General features: G+C 37.8%; 1 protein-coding gene across 7 annotated transcripts in view; it reads right to left on the bottom strand.

Annotated features, from left to right (window-relative positions):
* ADAM22 (ADAM metallopeptidase domain 22) overlaps window positions 1-19,903 on the bottom strand; it is a 133,102-nt gene that overhangs the window by 102,987 nt on the left and 10,212 nt on the right. For all 7 annotated transcript variants that reach the window (XM_071560570.1, XM_071560564.1, XM_071560565.1 and 4 more), the window contains exon 3: window positions 12,684-12,760. In XM_071560570.1, the coding sequence (XP_071416671.1) occupies window positions 12,684-12,760 (77 nt within the window). The remainder of the gene's footprint in view (window positions 1-12,683; window positions 12,761-19,903) is intronic.

The following is a 19,903-nucleotide window of genomic DNA, read 5'->3' as shown; positions in this document are numbered from 1 at the left end:
TCCCTGAAATTCAACTTAGACTGCAACTTAAGGGGACATTTGGTGAAGTTTTCTCCCTTGTTTGCACTTATATGAAAACCTTGTTTAAGTGAATGTTTATATGAGATTTTAAGGAAGGAGGAAAAGAAACTTTCAAGCAGTTAAGGACAAACTCTTATTACTATATTTCAACAGTAAGTCCATCAAGGAATAAAAAACTGAATAAGTCTACAATGACAACAATTTACACTTAAAAAGTTAACAGGTCACTTAAAAAGAAATGCATCAGTATGTCAGTGAAACCTGGATTTAAAGGGCAGAGATGGCATCAGCTAGCAAACCTGCATGCTTGGGCCTAAAGTGCTGCATTTCTGCTGTCCAGACAGAGCAGGACTGGGATTAAGGTGAACTCAAACAAGCTTCACAGCCCAAAACCCCTAAAAACACATGCAAAAATCTGGTCATCAAGGGAAAGACAGAAATTTGTTATCAGCTCCTAGTCTTTCAGATTCCCAGCTGCAAAATTATCTCCATCATACCATGAAAAACAAACATATTCAATAAGAAGTGATGAATTGCATCTTTTGAATTCCCACAGTCTTACAGACAGGCAAAGGGAAGATGAAAACATGAGTACAGCATAGCAGACTAGTTCAAGTGGCAACACATTATATATTTGCAGGCCATTGGAACATTTTTATATCTGTTTCTATTGTAAAATTTCTAGCACACCAGAAATCCATTAGCAGTGACGTTCTGGCAAACCACCAAAGAGAAATACATCCTCTTATATCAAAAAAGAAATGAGGATCACAGAATGATTATGGATAAGTAGAGGCTAAAGATCAACAAGCTCACCCAGAAAATACATTGTAATGTAAGATTATACAATTCTTCCAAAAAGAGAAAGACAAAAGAAACCCTCTAACTTTGTACCAAAGCAAAGGCTGTGCATATATAAATTAAAAACTCCAGCCATCATTTTTTATTAGCACTGGAAATTTATTAATATTCATCTCTTTAGCTCAACTTGGCAGCTTCATTACAGTATCATATTCAGTTCAATCTTGCTGTTTCTTTGCTAGTTCACATTTCATCATTTCCACTTCCTGATGAGCAGCTTTCCAGAGTCAAGTATAATAAAGAAAATTTATTCCTTTGCTAATTTTTAGGAAGTTTCCTCTGTAATCAAATTGGCCACCTGGCATAGGCAGAAATGCATTGATAATCTGATACCTTGGGATTGATTACTTTCTTTCAAATCAGTGAGAGAATTCCCTGGCTTTTTTTAATTAAGCAAAACTAGAGGTGATGCTAAAACACATGGCATCAAAACAAAAAGCTTTCTGTCCCTTCCTTTAGGAAGCAGAGATAAATCAGAATTTCCTTACTTCTTTGCTCTGAAATCATGCACAACTCTATTATAGAAATATTACATAATTATGATTTTTTTTTCCTTTTCCCTCATCATAACTTCATTGACCACTACCTAAATCTGACAGACCAAATGGAAAGCATGACTCATTATAAGAGCAATAATAAGCAGAGAGACAATTGTAATTTTACTGTCTCCATCAAGGCTGTCTGTGAAAGGAAGGTTGAATGGGTCACATGGAGTACCACATTTCCAGTCAGAAAATGCACAGTTTTGCTCTAACTGAACAGATTTGTAGAGGGAAAATCTTTAAGATGTATTTAGTTATCTCTCCCATGATTTAGTCTCAGAACGCTCACTATGGTATATTTCATAATACAGAACCAAGGACCTAAAATCTGTCACACCCTTTGGATGTGAATGCTTTCATTTTGTTCTTCTGAAGCAAATCTCACATCTTTGATATTCAGGCCAGCCTTCAGTGGGTCATCAGGAGGGGTTTTACTTTAGGAGATGAGTACATTCCGTACATTTATAACTCTTCCTGCACGTTTATACTCTCCCCAATAGATTCTTCTGCAAGAACAAGGAGATGTGATATGAGGTAAGCAACACTGGATAAAAATAAATTCAACTGTTAAAAAGCTAGTTTTAAGTGGTTTTATTTCTCTGGACAAAGAAACAAAGAAGATCAAGACAAAAAAAATTATTTTTTCTCAAATGATTTTTTACATCTCAAAAAAAGGCAGAAGCCCAATTTAGAAGAAATATCTCATTGTAGGTCATCTTTAATAAAAGTACAAGATGATTCTTCTCCTTCATCTCACTGTATATCACACTAGATGACAGCATTTTATTTCCTTTGGGATAGTATAAATAAAGTAAACGGAACAGAATAAGGACACATGATAAATACTCCCTTCACATTGTTTTGCCATTTATTTTTTTAAAGAAATAGAGCTATTATCATACAACCAGTACTTCAGTCAGTCAATAAAGGGATATTTTTTTAGATTACATGAATTAATTTGTATTTTATGGTAATACAAGCAGATTCCATAATCCTTCATTAAAACACTTGAAAAGAAACACAAGAGCTAAAAAAATAATTATTGTTAATAAGTGTTTCTGTTAGGATTATCAGACAACACATTTCATTAAATGATTTGTTAATATGTTGGTGCAAAGTAAACTGTTCCATATTTTCTTAAAACACAGATTTTAATGCCCTATTTTATTAGGTGTACAAGTAAGGTATCTCTCACTGCTTCATTCATCTACTGCTATTTCATAATACAACCTGGACAATAAAGATCAAAAACGAAATAGGAAGCAATTATGTATTTGAAGAATTTTAAAGACATAGTGCATTCTGTTCAAAACAAAATATTATTTAAAAGGAAAACTTGATTATTATATAATTGAAAAAACGGGGAAATAGATGGACCATTACAGAAGAATCACAACAATGAATCACAGACTGTAAAGTCTGAAGGCCTGGAAAGTATCAAAAGAGTCCAGTGGTATGAATTGGGAGAGGATCAGGTTATTATAGCCAAGCCAACCCTCACCTACAGTACATGAACAGAGGAAGAGTATTTTTCAGTTAGACATGAGAAGCTTTACCAGCAGAATAGTTGTCTATCACAAGCCAGCCTACAATTCCAAAGCATCCGCCACAGTGGAAATGCTCTGACAAAAGGTCACAACCCTGACACAGCCCAAGGTAACATGGGGAGAGGCAGCACCAGCAGCATCGACACAAACCCCAATGAATGGAGGCACTTCTGGCTTCTCTGGCCACAGCATCAGTGACAAAAGGGAAACAGGGCACTGAGCAAGATGAGTATTTCCTACCAAATTGACATTTGATAATTGGTGCTCTGGGATTTGAAAACCTGATTTTTTTTATTTTTTTTTTTGTGTGTGTGTGTGTGTGTGTGTGTGTTTTGAAAGAAGAAAGAAGTCTCCCATATGGTGGAGTTGTTACACTGGATGCTTCTCATGCTAATACAGCCAGGAAGATAATCCAAGCAACATGTGTGAAGCCTTTCAAACCAAAGTACAGATGTTTGCTTGTGGTTTCTTCAAGGAAACTCTTTCTGCACTAAGACGACACAATTGTCTGTAAATACAGCTTTACCCACGAGCAAGTCCCAACCAAATGAAAACAATTACCTTGAAGACCACACCATACAGAAAGTCTATCAAGAGAAGCCTGTTTCCAGCCACTGAGGAAACATGAGCACACCCATTTTGAATCTTACTAACAAAACACATTAAAAAATGCCCCATAAATTTCACAGAATCACAGAAACAAATAGGTGTAGACTTCAAAGGAAGCACCTCATGTCTGTAATAGTTGCTGCAAAGACAACAAATTAAGTCCAATGCTTTGATACAGCAGTTTGTGTGAACAAGTTGAGCACTGTTATTTTCTGGCTAAGATGTTCTATGTGTTAACAATATATTGTTTTAATACCGCCTGTTGATTCAATTTCTGGACTAAGTACACGTTTCTTCAAAGAAGAACCAATAGCCTGAACAAAAAAGGGCTGAACAACTTATTCCTCATGTAATGATCTTATAGACTTAAAGATAGTGAGTTTGCAGGCTGATGGTTTTTCAGCCAGTCATTAGGTCCTCCAATTCCCCACCACAACACCTAATCGTTTTACTGTTTTCATTCTCTGTATCTTCATTCCTAGCTCCATGCATTACTTGACTGACTGTCTAGAAAAGGAAAATTCAATTCATTTCACTGCTTAGCTGAGGAAAGTAGTTGAGCCCCAACCTAAAAAGCCTGCAGCACTTTTTCTGTTTCTGTAAGTGCTATTTTTACAGAAGGTTATGATGCCAAAGGAGTTCTCAAGGAGAAAGTAAAAAACTGGGCAGAGTGGTTGGACAACGCTAGGAAAAGCCTATGAAGGGAATCGTATCAGCAGGAAGGCTGCTGACTCATGGAAGAGATGCTCTATAAATGACAGTATAGAAAACCCCTACTATTCACATCCCAATTCATGCACTTTCCTGTTTTCTACACTCTCCCTATGTCTTACTCGGAGTAGTATTTATACATAACAATTTAGAGTGCCGTAGTAGTGTAGCAGGAGGGACCAGCTAACACTGTGTGGGGGTGATCAAAGCTGTGTATTCTACTCCCTCTATTCATTCCCCAAGGACAATGGGCCATTAGCAGCAGCTGCCCAGGGAGCCATTATCACATTCACACCCAGCCTGAGGGGGGGCAGAGCTGCTGGGCCATCAACAGTTCAATACCCCCTGGCTCCCAGAGTTAATCACCCATTGTGTGAGTCCCCGCCCAGGAGGAGGGACTGGGTGCTCCCTGAGGGTACATAAGTGGTGGGTAAGAAGACCTTGGGAACTTCTCGTTGGATCCAGAGGAGCAGCAGGACCTTGACAGGAGGAGATCACCGCTCTTGCCCAGACCACAGCCCCTGCCTGCACCAATAGGTTTTTAATTTCCTTTTGCTCTGGACTGGGGGGAGCCACAGGGGTCTCAGCACAAGGGCAAACAAACCCCCTTGGGTTTGTGCCCTAGGACACTCGGTTATACTGCTGGGGTTTTGTGAGTTGAAAGCAATTTCCCTTTCGTGTCAGTGTTTTTAGTGTAATATTATTATTAAATTTTAGCTCTGACTTATAATCTCTCTTGTGGTGAGTTCATTTCCCCTGCTGGTTCGCCTTTAAACCAGCACAAGTAGCCACAGTGGTCTGAGAATCTGACAGAAAGCAAGAAAGAAGAAACAACCATTTCCATTAGACCAACTTGTTGCTTGCTTTTGTAAACAAAAATGCTATTCTAGCTGTTAAACCATAACCAAACAAAGAAATAGTTGGAAAGGTCAAGGGTTTGTTTTGTAATTTTTACAGACATTTTTATATACAAACCAAACATTCAAGTAAAAACTCCGGTGCCTAAATTGATGTTAGCATACAAGGATGTAATGCCATTACAACAGTAAATCCTGAAATTATGCTTTGACTACCATAGCCACTTTTTAAAGGCTAAATCAATAATATATTTTTTCTTTTAAAATCTCTCATAATGGCTTATATGACTGTTAAAGTTACTTTCATTTGGAGATACGTGACACTTATAAGATAAATGCATAGGTGCTGAGACAAGTTATTTGATTCTTTCCCTAGTTTAAGCCATTTTACTTAAAAGTTGATGCTAAATATCACACGTGATTGATCTGCACATGATGCAGAGATGAAGTATCTCTGTATACATGTGTGTAAAATATATTTCTCCTAAGTGACCTGGTAATCTAAGGTACATTATCAAGACAGAAAATCATTATACTAAAAGAATGATGATATCTGTCCAGAACAATAAACATTATCTTCCTACATACACACATACAAAAAATATATAGTAATACTTTATCTATAATTATTTTTGTTTAAAAAAAAAGAAATCAGATCATGAAAAGGCAATTTACTCAGTGCTGATAATCCCATATGTTTTAATTACTCTGCTCTAAAACAACAAATTCTGGTTCCAGTGAATGCAACTACCTAACCACAGTAAAACATTATTTATCACATCCACCAAGAGGAAAACAAAAGATAACCTTTTCAGACCTTTTTTTAATGGGCGAGAAAAGTATCTTATGAGTGAAATGCAATGCAGTTACATGATTTGAACTAACAGATAAATTAAACAAATTACCTTTTTCATTCTCATTTTAACCAGGATGCCAATTAAGCACTCACAGGTATTTTACAGACATCACTTAAACTTTCCAGACCCAGCTGAGGTCAGCAGCAAACCTGTATTGATTTCAACAACTTTTAACAGTAGCTGGTAAAATCAAAAAATCTATTGATAATAATGGATACATAATAGAAATATGTTAACCTAAAACTTAATTATAATACAAAAAATAAAAAGTAATTGAGTTATCAAAAGCAATTTACCCTTTCAAGAGACGTTTTAAGCATAACAGAACAGTGCATAAAAAAATTAAAGAAAAGAAATATGCTTACTAATAATCAACATAGGTTTATGGAAAGCTTTTCTTATCAAATAACTTGTTATTTTTCTTGCATGGGATTACAAATTCCATAGTAATAGTGATTCTACAAAAAGATCAAAGAACATAGTTCATATTTGCTTGGAAAAAAGTTTTCCAGATTAAAAAAAAATCCCCAACAAAATACAAAAGGCGGACAACCTTAATGATGATGCCACATGGGTCTAACTGCATAATCCCAGGCATTTTTCACAGTCTCAGGATGTTTAGTGATCACTAGTAAAAACTTAAATTTTTGCCTTACCTTTCTGTGTCTTGGAGCTGAAACAGAAAACTCTGCAGAATCAACATTTTTCATTAGGCATAAAAAAACTGCAAGTTACTCAAAAGCAGTTTGTACAAAATACATGTTAGCAACAAACAGAATAACAGTCTCCCAGAGAAAAAAGTCAACTTCTGAAAATAAGCTGATTTGCAATTATGACCTATTAGTTTTTCCATCACAGACTGGGATAGGTAATGAATGACTGCAAATCAGGGCTGTGAAAGAACAATCCCTTTGGGTCAGCTGGGGTTCTGATCACAGAGCACATGACTAAGCATTGCTTGACAAATAATTCAAAGATAGTGCAGAACATGATTTAGTACCTCATTCAGAAGACCTGAACACAGCCTATACTGTAAATGCTATATGTAAATTGGTAATAAATATTACAATCAGATTTTCAGAGCACTATCATATGGTAAAAAAGGCCATTATTTTAAGTATGAATCAATTACTAAAATGTGATTGTACCCAAGTGGGGCTCCACAGCCTACATGCACACAGCAAGAACAAGAAAAATGAACAGAGCTTTAACTCCCTTGATCCCAATAAATTCCAGCCACCAGTGAGAAAAATTGGGACTGTGTGCAGTCAAGACATTCATTAAAGTAACTAATCAGGGTTTGAGTTGGACTTTAGGGAGATCCAAAACAGCCCGAAGGAAGTGCTGCTCCCCTCAGCACAGTTACCCAAACAGTTACCAGGCACCAAAACAAAAGTAACAGAGATCATAAAGCAGAGAGTACTTTTAGAGCAGGAAGGGCAGACAGGTCCTCTCATATCCAGCAGGTCACATCACATCACATCTTGCAGTCCCTCAGCCGCACACCTGCCCATGAGTGACCAGAAGGACAAGAGGTGACCAAGTGATGAGACTCACAGGGGCAGCACAGGAAAAACACTCACCAAAAATTATAAGTCACAAACGGTGTAACTGCATTTTTCAAACTACTTGGGGAATTTAATCCTTTTGAATTCCTCTCAGCCAAATGTTTACAATTTAGAGCAAATTTAGGAATATGTTTTTCATTTACAGCTTACATGACACATTGATATTAGTGTTGGAGTCCATTTGCCAAGAGAAATTACAGGCAAGGTTTCAGCAGTTTGTCTCATGAAAACACTGGCACTTGTCTGTCAAGCTCCCTTTTATTTTGCTTCTATTTTCGGGATTTTTTGATGAAGTTTACAGTCTGATTCTGTAAGGTTTGCAAAATTAGTTAAAAGACATCCCTAAAAGATATTCCCCACAAAGCATGAGGAATGTCTGTATCCTTCTCAGCAGAAGCTGCAAAACACATTCAGTGGCAAGGCAAAACAATTCAACTGCTGGAGTGCCACTTTCAGTATCACTAACAAGAAATAATTTAAATTAATACTGACACATACAGATCTATCAATATTTTCTAAATAAGCTTTTCTGGTTTTGCCAACCTTTTGATAAACTAAGAGAAAAGGGTGTTTATTTTCCACATAGAGAATGTTTGCAGAGATTTTAAAATTTGCCTGACGTAATTTTTCAGCCTTCTGAATGTAGTTGATCATCATGGTCATCGATTTATACAGTGTTGGTACTCCTTAAGGACACATCTAGCTGCACAATGGGAAAAGACGTGTGAGCTTCCTAAAGCGGCAGAGTTTCTGACCACATCTGGCCCAGCCTATTACTTTTTTATAGATTACTTTCCACTAAAACATGGATCAGAGAAATTAAGTTTGTTGTAAGAAGAGAAAGCAGGTGGTGATTATGCTCCATCCTAGTGACTGAGCATCACCAGGAAGGACAGAGCAGTACTGAAGCACTGAATATAAATTTGAAATTCTTATTTATGCTTGTGACCCTTCAGAGCACTTCATTATCACCACAAACTTGGGCTATCAATGTGTTCACTCCCACAAACACACACACACACACAAAAAAAAAGACCTGATCAGGTAGGTCTCTTCTTCTTATAACACAAGAAGCCAGGGTACACACAGGTGACCAAGTGCTCCAGGGAGCTTTCTGAAGGCCAAGCATCTCCTTAGCAGGGTGACTGCTGTCCACACTGCACCTCAGAAGTTGACCACATTTCAAACTCATGCTCAAGAAACACTCCACTTGTCTCCATGATGGAAGACACCACAACCCTTATATGAAGAACGATACTGCAGCTTCACCTTTCTTGTCCATCATAGCTACCAGAAAGTAAAGCTGGGATGATCACTCCACACTCCAGACAAGCACAGATACTGCAGTTTTTCTGATTACCCATCTGGCAGTACACTCATTCCAAAATCAACCCCATGACAACAGCTTGCCTTGCGCCATCATTCCACTGGGTCTCAGCTGCTTCACCCACAGATGAACATTCCCTGGCCCAGGTTACTTCAGACTGATCCATGTTGTCTGCAGAACTAAGAGGGCCTCAAAGAGGTTTTCAGAAACACATCCTGTTTCCTAAGAAGCTTTGTTGTTTACTCACATAAATACAACCCAAGATAATAGTGCAATTTAAGAAGAAATACATTCAAGAAGAAATACTCCACATGAAGAAAGAAATGGCGATCTGCTAAGCCACAGACACCATGACAGTAATAAAATTTCAAGGGGAAGGAATTAAAAATGAAAATGAGGGAGCACACTTCACTGCTGTGCGACTCCTGCTCAGGTCTGTGTCAATGGCTGGAGCTGGGCACATGCAGAAGGTGGGAAGGCTGCAAGCAGCACCTGCCTGTGTCACCCAAGCAGCAGCCCTGGCTCTGCCAGTGCTGGAGGGCAGCATTAATGAGGATGGCCAGAGGAAACAGCTCCATTAGATGCAGCTCTGAACACACAAGGATGCCGAGGCAACGGATTCATAAACACACAAACGTAACTAATGGGTTCCTAACCTCTGCCTAAGGGATTGAACCTTTTAAAAATACAGCTGATTCCACCTGAAAGCTCCTTTGTAAACGCTTCAGCCAGCTCAGGCAAGAAAAGTCTAAAAGAAACACTGTATCTTAAAAAAAGCTCATTGTAGATACACTATGGCAACTCAGGGGGGAAAAGGAATAAAGAATATTCATATATGTGGAGAAAATGCCACTATCATTAAGGAAAAAAAAAAAAGAAAAGGAAACTACACTATAATTATAACAGCTTATTATTATTTTTATTATCTTTCAGGATTATGTTTCAGTGTATTTCACATCTGCATTTAATGTGAACAAATGCACATTTGCAACTGGTTGAGATCCAAAATGGCAAGAGAAAGCACACAGATTTCAGTGTCAAATTAAACTGCCACAGGCAGGTGGAAATTTTTTTGTTTCTTCCTCTCACTTGCATCCAGAACTTGCAGAATGCTCCTCAGTCTTCTTGATGTCTGAAATGTCAATGTGAGCTCTGCTTCTTTTTATTTCCCTGCCCAATTTCCGTATCTTTCCAGCTTGTTTCATTGCAGAAATCTGTCTCTGATTGCAGGCCACTGTTGTGAGAGGTGGCAGAGGAAGGGGCTAGGAAAGGAAAAGTTGCTTCAACTAACACTCAGATTCAATAGAATTATACAATATGCTGAGTTGGATGGGGCCCATCAGGATCATTAAGTCCAGGTCCTGGCTCTGCACAGGACACTTCAAGAATCACACTCTGTGCCTGAGAGTGTTGCCCAAATGCTTCTTGAACTCAGACAAGCTTGGTGCCATGATGACTTCCCTGGTCAGGAAAAAAGGGACCACTTTCCCTCTGCAGGGAAAACCTTTTCCTTAATATCTAATGTAAACTTGCCGACTCAGCTTCATGCCATTTCCTCAAGTCCTGTCACTGGTCACTACAGAGATCAGTGCCTGCCCCTCCACTTTCCCTCATAAGGATGTTGAAGACTGCAGTGAGGTCTCCCCTCAGTCTTCTCTTCTCCAGGCTGAACAAACAAAATATAAGGCTTCCTTCCCTTCACCATACTCATAGCCCTCCTTTGGACACTCTAATAGCTCAATGTCTTTTTTATATTGTGGTGCCCAAAACTGCACAAAATATTCAAGGTGAGGCCACACCAGTGCAGAGCAGAGCAGGACATCACCTCCTTTGACTGGCTGGCAATGCTGTGCTTAAAAGTAGCACATCCCTAGCTAAAGTGAAGAGATAAAGCAGAGGGTATCAGGCAATGGGGGGAGAGACAAAGAGGTGACTGTGAACATTTCTGCCAGCCTGAACTCAGTGTACAGAAAGTCACCAAGGAAAAGGCTGCAAGAAAAACAAGAATTTTGTGTGGTATCTATGACAATGGAAGAGTGGACAACTATTCCTGATAAAAAGAGAAGAGAAAGAAATGTGTGACTCTAGAGAACAGAGTAAGAACAGAGATGGAAAATACACAAACACAAGAAAATAAAAAATATAAAAGGGTACTCAACAAGGGGATATATAAAATAGCACAGGCAAATGTAGCAAAGCAAACAGAATCTGTCAGATAAAAAGATGTATTTGAAGAGAATAGAGAAAATAACACCTACATGGAAAGCATAAAAAAAAAAGAAATACTATTTAAATAGTGGAGAAACAATAGGAGTTGGGGCATATGTCAGTTTCTGATATTTTTTAAGCTCTCTGTTTGCTACTCTTATTTTAATTTTGAACTTTTATTCCTCCATAAATCAGGGAACCACACAGGGGAATGGACACTTTGACTGTGCCTGACCACCACTGATATTGCAACTACAGATGATGCTCAGATACAGTCAGATGTAGAAGTCATACACACCAACATTTAAACAACATGCAAACTGCATGAAAGAAGACTGAGAAAGGCAGGGAGGGTGTCTCCTTTCTGATAACCTATGTATTTTGAATTATATGTCCCATTCTGTCCCCCATACTTCCTTTAACATTTCTCAAATATGTATTATGCCTTATAAGAGCCAATTTTACCACAGGGGCCTGCTTCAGCATGCTTTAGATATTAGCAGAGGTTCAGTTATAAATATTAAACTGATGTTTTTTCAGAAGATAACTAAAATCTTGAACCTTGCTGCTTACAAGAATTCAACTACTTTTCAACTATAAAGGTAGTGTGGTTTGAATTTGCAAACAACTTCTCAAAAAAAATTAGTGTTTTTTTTCTCTCAGGTCCCTTAGAAGACACACATAGAAAATAATATGGAGAGTAAGAATTGCAAAATAAGAAAAACATATAACCTTCTGAATGAAACAGATTTTTTCACAGGAATGATAATAAAAAATACATTTTAAATGTTGCTCTGGTATACTTGGCCCTCTTTTTATTTGATGAACTTCAAATGATATTTCAAGGGTGATTTAGAAGTTGATTTAAATGTCATTATAGAAGCATCTTTCTTTCCTTGCAGCTTGCTTCTTTTTATTTTGCAAAATTTGTGATAGAATTTTCTTGTAAGTTCTGTTGATATTTAAGTTTGATTCTTATGAGGAAAGGCTGAGGGAGCTGGGCCTGTTCAGTCTCCAGAAGAGACAGCTGAAAGAGGCCCTCATCATGTCAGAAGGGAAGGTGTCAAGAGGATGGAGCCAGGCTCTTCTCGGTGGTGTCAAGTGATAGGACATTAGACAAGGGGAAGAAACTGAAGCACAGGAAGTTCCACCTGACCATGAGGAAGAACTTCTTTACTGGAAGGGTGACTGAGCACTGAAACAGTTTGCCCAGAAAGGTTGTGGAGTCTCTATCATTGGAGATGATCCTGTTCAATGTGCTTGAGTAGGAAGGTTGTACCAGATGACCCATTGCCCTTCCAAACTTACCCATTCTGTGATTCTGTGAAACAGAATTATAATACTAAAACATTAGTTACACTGCAATAGCTACTAAGTAGCAATAATGGGACTATCAAGCCTACAATGGTACTCCAGAAAGTAACAGAAGAACTTAAAATACACTACTACAGATGAACTCAATACCTAAAACAGCATTTGTACTATAACACAGCCACTAAAACCTCCACTGGAAAACCACATTTCACTGGCGCCAGGTCTTGAACAAATATAGAGTAAAATGTAATCATGACTTACTGGTTTAGTGTCACATCTAGGATGAAAGATGATCCAAAAGCATCAACCTGGAAGCTGGCTCGAGCAATGTGGGTAGACTGCAATATGGAAAAGACTGGAATTATTACTCAGCCACAACAAAATATATTGTATTGGTTTGTGAATGCAGAAACAAAATATATATACCAAGTAACAATATGCTATTAACCAAAGAAAATTGCATTGAAACAGACAAAGTAGTCTACAAGAGTAAATAAAAAACTAGTTTTCAGAATCTATGAGACTTTTTCAAGAATTCCCAACAACTCAATCCGTGACTCAAGAGTAACCCTCCATCTTAACCCACCCACACCACAGGAAACGGCTCTTTGAACTTTCATCCTGGGTAAAACCCTGAGCAAAGGGAATTGAAAGACTTTCTCTGGCTTATGTTCCTTAACCTGACTCTGGACACAGAGCCATGGAGAACAGCTGAGATGGTCCTGGTTTGGTCAGACATGTACACACTCACAAATCTCACCAACATTACCTGAAATAAACTGTTAATTCAGACAGACTCTAATTTAAGACCATACAGTGAGGTGATAGCAATGGGTTAAATACAATCAGTTGCATTTTCTATAAAGCTCTGACTCACTACCCTGTAACCCATCTCCTCTAAAAGGCTTTCAAAACTCCTTTGTTTTCAAAAGTAACTTTCTTTTTCTTTCTCTTTCTTTTCTTTCTTTTCTTTCCTTCTTTCTTTCCTTCTCTCTCTCTGTCTTTCTTTCTCTCTCTCTCTTTCTCTCTCTTTCCCCTATATTTTCCCCAAATTATTTCCTTTCACAGTCCTAGAGGACAAACACATGAATACTTCATAACTCACAATCTGCCAGAAACAGTGTTTCATTCTAGAAGAAATGGAAAAAATACTCAACTATCCAATAGAAACACAACACTTGTTTCTAGACCTGAAAACTCCCAAGAAAAAGAACAGCCATGTTGTTTAGCTAATTAATAAGAAAAGCTACTTGTAGACATTTTGGATCAGTATCAACTTTGTTCTTATTTTCTTTCAATTGAAATCTGCACATTAAGATTTGAAGCATGTAGACAGAAGACCTAAGAGGAAGCACTGAAGAACCACTTAAAACTCTCAACTACACTTCTCCAAATAAATACAATACAGGATAGTACAACTGTAACAATTGATTTATTGAAAACTCTGGGAAACACAAAACAGGATGGGATAATGTGAATCATCAGATTCTCTCTCTCTAAAACTACTGGCAGGCTTTGAATAGGCATTAAATCCAGAAGAGCTGAGAATACCAGTTTCCCTGGAAAGGGACAGCAGCAAAGAAACAGAACATCAATGGAATCATGACTTTTTTGATTGTTATATTTTTTTAGCTAGCCTGCAGTAAAATTTTCTTTTTTGTCTACATATATAAGCCTAAGTATTAATAAATAAAAAAGACAACATCCATGAATACATTTCCACAAATAGATGAATTTTTTAAAAAAGAATAAAAGTCAGAGCAGCAACTCCTACTAGTGGGTACTCAGGCTGAGGGCCCTCTGTAAAAATGCCTGGCTGTGTCATTGCAGTGGATGTGCATGCAAAATTGCATGACAAGAAATTTCACACATTCACATTACACTTCAAAAGGACGCATTAAAACTGGAAAGCTTCTTAAAAGGTGCCTCTGTAGATACAATTTAGTGTCAGATATACTTTTGGCTATCCCCTTTACACCTAACCTGCTTTATAACACAGGCCACACGTCTTTGCTAAGTGGTTCTTGTAATTTCTGGATGATTTAGGATCATATTTTTTTGCACAAATGTATAGTCTTTAATGAACTAATTGAATATAACATACAGTTTAACTTATCAGAGTAAATAATTTCAGTTATTAATTACCATCAATATTAAAAGTCTACTTTCTATCCAAAAAGGTTGGAAAAAAATAAAAAAAGCAAACAAAAAAAGGACACAGCCAGCTGGCAATAACAAACACCCACAGAATGTACAGACACCCACAGCACAGTTATTTCTGGCCTGCAGCAGCTTCTGCAACAACAGAAACAATCATCAACAAATTATCACATTACCATTGTTATTTCTTTTCTACCTCTCAGGATGCGGCGTCTGTGTTGAATGATTTTAAAATTTCATCTTCTATTACTGGATGTGAATTTTTAAGCTGCTTCTCACAAATAGGATGTGACAGGCCAAGAATCAAGTAAGGTACAAGGAGCCAGTGGTAGTTTTGTCATTCCCTTGTTCCACTGCAGCATGTTCGCTCACCTTAGGTAACCTTCATTTCCCTACCTGCACTGCAACAACTGCTTTCTGACCAAAGGGGTAGTGGCAGCCCAGTTGTTTGCTTATCATTGTTACATTATTAAATGCAAAGAACTTTCTACAGCACTTTATTATTTCTGTTTGTTAACAACATCTGCTACATATACCATCATTTAGATCTCTATACACAGTATAACCAAATCTCCTATATGACCATATGCTAGTACCTGAAGAAAATGTCATTTAAAAACATAAAGTCTAACCTGGATTTTTAGATGTACATATATTAAATGTAACATTTGTCATTAAAATGTATTCAATTCATAGATCATAAAAGCAAAAATTACTAGATTGTTTTGATTTGGTTTTTAACCACTACATATATTGCACCGTACTGATTTGGTCTGGGAGATTTCCTCCCTTGAACGAATCTCTAAGATAAACAATTACAAGGCTAATGTATTTCTAAGGTGACCCTAGACCACAGTTACTCCCTGACAGAAACTATTGATGTGGATCTAAGGGAGAAAATATCTATTAATAAATTAGTATGAGAAACATTACACAGAAGTAACTACCCCCCAAGACAAGTGATACAAATCTGGAAAGTTTACCATTAAGTTTAAGTTCAAGTGCAATCAAGTGTATCCTAAGGGTATTTCAAGCCTACTGAGATACCAAGACATTTTGGATAGCCTGACAAACTCAGTCCTTTCCAGAAACTGCAGCCCTTCCTTCAGCCATAGTATGTGGTTGTAAAGCACTGTCACAGTGCACACTGTGGGCTGCTGCAAAAAATGAGCAGTTCTGCCCCATCCTGGCCATGTGTTCCCACCTACTTTCCCTTCTCGGTTCATGTGACTACCCAGAAAGTCTGATCAGCATCAGAAAATTAATCATCACTTGGAGTGTGTCTACTTTTTGTCAGAAAAATGAGCTGATGCAAATAAACCATGAGGCAGATGCAATATGAGGAAACTGGAGGGGCACATCGAAGACAAAATGAAGAGGAGAGTAGATTCCCCCTTTAAATGACAAATAGCAAATCTCATTCAGCATAACAAAAATCTGTGACTTAAGAGTTTCAGCCGTACATTTTTTAGAATAACAGTTCTTCTAAATATCTGCTTAAGAACCACAAAATAAAGATATTCATTTTAAAAAGTCTTGGCTCTATGCTATTTTTAAGCAGATCTACCTGCCTGCTCACTGAATAGGCAATACAATGGCCAGCTATAAAGGAACCTTACATCCACAGACAGATGTCAATAAAAGAACCGAAAGGAAGTAAGTATTTTCCATCTACACCACCTCATTCAAGCAGAAATAGCAAGAAAGGCACCTGCAAAAAACACTGAAGCAAGACAATCAATTACATCATTCAGTTCTCAAACCAAGGAATTTTCTCGGAAAATTTGAGGCTTTTCCAACAACTATCAGCTTGACACATCAACAGCCAACAACTGAGTCATAAAAGGGGAGTTGTTGGAGACAAGAAGAGATGTACTCAATGCAGAACATGAACAAGAGCCAGGAAAGGAGAATCTGACAACTTAATGGAAGAGCACAATGCCATGCCTCCAACAAAATCAAAAAGTTCTGAAATTTTAATGTCATGCAACTGAAGAAGGAAAATATCAATAATAACTCTAAAATCAGTTGCAGTACTTTCAGATGCAATTTCTAGTGGCACTTAAAGGGTTCTGCCCTGCAAGCCTCCCTATGGACAATACTAAGTATCCCATGCATCTTAGTGCAACTATGCAAGAGCTGACTTTTGTTAAAGATCATGAAGTTTAAGCACTTCAGTGAATGTCTGGAAGGAATCAAAAGTAAATGGAGTGGAAATTATTATCTGAAATCACTAAGCATGAAGATATTTTATCTAAACCAATGATTAAAAGCTTGAATTCTAGAAAAACAACAATGCTATGTAAACCTTCCTGCCAAACTAAGAGCAATGTGATTCCAATTATTTTAAATCACCTGCTCCATGCCTCAGAGATCACTGCAGTTACAGAGGAGATGGACAAGCAGTACTAAATATGACTACTCATTATTACAAAGAAACACAACAGAGTAATGATATCCCTTCAGTCTTCCTGTTGGGGATCAGCTTTCACCAGAAACTGGCCCTGAAGAACGAACACGTGCAAAGGGAATGCATGTACATCCACTATAATCGACATACATCATAGCAGATCAACATCACTGCATGACACTGGTGATAACCTTAAATATGTTTGGACGATTTTATTTTCAAATAGGCCAAATATCTTAATCACCAGTGAAACACTTAGAAGCTACACACTTTCTTTAATAAACTAACAAGAATTTTGAAAGGAAAAATTTAAACATTTTATTCACATGGCATATAATTAGATGTGCTGGTTTGAAGGTGAACCAGCAAGGGAAAATGAACTCACCACGAGAGAGATTATAAGTCAGAGCTAAAATTTAATAATAATATTATTATAACAACACTGACACACAAGGGAAATTGCTTTCAACTCACAATACCCCAGCAGTATAACCCAGTGTCCTGGGGCACAAACCCAAGGGGGTTTGTTTGCCCTTGTGCTGAGACCCCTGTGGCTCCCCCAAGTCCAGAGCAAAAGGAAAAGAAAAACCTGTTGGTGCAGGCGAGGGCTGTGGTCTGGGCGAGAGCGGTGATCTCCTGCTGTCGAGGTCCTGCTGCTGCTCTGGATCCGACGAGAAGTACCCGAGGTCTTCTTACCCACCACTTATGTACCCTCAGGGAGCACTCAGTCCCTCCCCCTGGGCGGGGACTCACACAATGGGTGATTGACTCTGGGAGCCAGGGGCTGTTGAGCTGTTGATGGCCCATTAGCAGCTCCGCCCCCCTCAGGCTGGGTGTGAAGGTGATAATGGCTCCCTGGGCAGCTGCTGCTAATGGCCCATTGTCCTTGGGGAATGAATAGAGGGGGTAGAATACACAGCTTTGATCACCCCCACACAGGGTTAGCTGGTCCCTCCTGCTGAACTAGGACATTAGCTGAGTGTTAAAAGCAGCCCAGTAACATGATGAATAATATCTTTCCTCATAAAATAAGAAAAAATAATTAAAACATATTGTAATGCAATGTACCATTCCTCATAACATATTTCTTTCTTCAGAAGTATCCTTAATAAAGCACTTAGATGCTTTTTAATAAGTTTTGCTGGAAAACATAACAACGATTTCCATCAAAAAAGAACAAACTTTTTTGTAAAAAAAAAATTAATTTGACAAGAGAATCCTATTTACATGCTTGCCCTTTGATGTAAAGAATTTTATATTTATTACTATTTATAGCATTGTGGTTTCTAATTAAAAGACTCTGATCAAATTTGTAGACTTGAAAGAAAAGCACCAAGAAAATCAAGAGATAAAATAATACAGGACGTTACAGGAAGAGAGAAGTGAAAAACTATGATTTAGAGTTTACAAAATAATAGATTCCTCGGCTGTATGTATGGCTCGGCTTCACAAACAAAGATTTGGGAAGGGCTCTCCCCACATGGGTATGTCCTTCCAGCCTGCACAGTGGATGTTTTAGGTGAGGCACAGTGTGTGCAGAACTGGCCCCACCCTTTAACTCCTGAGGTTCATCTGCCACGGCCAAACGAGCTTGGACAGTGACAGTGAAGACCTTGGGACTAGAACCTACAGCCCCCGGTATCCCAAGGAGGTCTCCCATCCAAGTACTAACCGGGGCTGACACGGCTGAGCTTCGGAGATCTGACAGGATCAGGCGCCAGGATGGCATTTAACTATATTATTCCTCAGATACTAGTTTAATTTCCCCGCTCTATTTCACAGCACAGAAACCTCAGCTTTCTAGCAACCTGTTTATGAAATAAGCCTCTCAAGTTCAGTAAGGACAACAGGAAAACAAAATGAATATATTAATAAAATTAAATAAAAAAAATATTAAAATTTTATGCAGATTCACCTAAAAAGAATTAAATGCTGTTTTGAAAATAATCATTACACTTAAATTTATGCTAGAGGAATGCAGTCCTACTTGGCACATGTTCACACTATTAAAGGGCAATTTTCAGTCTCAGTTTTGTTGTAGTAAATCCAGAGTTATGGAGTATACTGTTGCTGTATGTAAAGTAAGAAATTTGCTCAAAAACTGACTTTAACTTGTGATGGGAAAACAAAGTTTGCTCAGAGACAAAATTCAGAAATAGGCCTAGGTCTAATATTAAAAATAAATATCCAAAGTGAAAGAATCTTCTTTAAAAAGTACACAATCAAATATAGCTGCAACATGATTTACTCAGGCCTTCTCTATTGCCATTTTAATCAAAAGTTCAGTGTCATTGAACTGGATTCACATATCATAGCATATTAAATAACTGCAAAATCTCTTTTTTTTACTTTACCCAGCATTCTCATAATATTTATAGGCATTCACTTGCTGTATTAAGCAAGATCTCTTTATCCATTTGATAAATCTAAATATCTATAGGGTATTTTGCAGAGGCAGTTTATTTAATGAAAAAAGTGCAGAATAGAATCATGGTTTGATGAAAAGGCTTTTATAGCTGCCTCTTTGGGGCACAGTTATTAAATAAGTTATGTAGTCTGATAAAAAGCTGGAATTAAGAAAATAATACATCCATGTTTGGTTTTGAATCCTGGATCACATATCAGTTCTTCATGCCCAGTGAGGGTAGAGTGGAAGGAGACCTAAACACCATCAGCTGGAGTGTAGTGCCAGGGTCCAGTTCACTGCGGTCATAAATATGACCTAAAGCAGTCTTTTCTCCATATAAACATCATAGTATCAATGAACTCTAAGAAAGAAGCAAGAACTACTTGTACCTCTAAAAGGCCAGTAATTTGTCTTCTCAACAGAAAAAAACCCACAACAAACACAACCCCCCACCCCAAAAAAAAACTACCCAGCCTCTTTTATTTATTTGTGTTTGAAAGCAAA

The sequence above is a fragment of the Pithys albifrons genome, chromosome 7 (assembly GCF_047495875.1).
Source record: "Pithys albifrons albifrons isolate INPA30051 chromosome 7, PitAlb_v1, whole genome shotgun sequence".
Lineage (NCBI taxonomy): Eukaryota > Metazoa > Chordata > Aves > Passeriformes > Thamnophilidae > Pithys > Pithys albifrons.
Note: the sequence above shows the minus strand (reverse complement) of the source record. Positions and strands in the feature narration are given on the sequence as shown.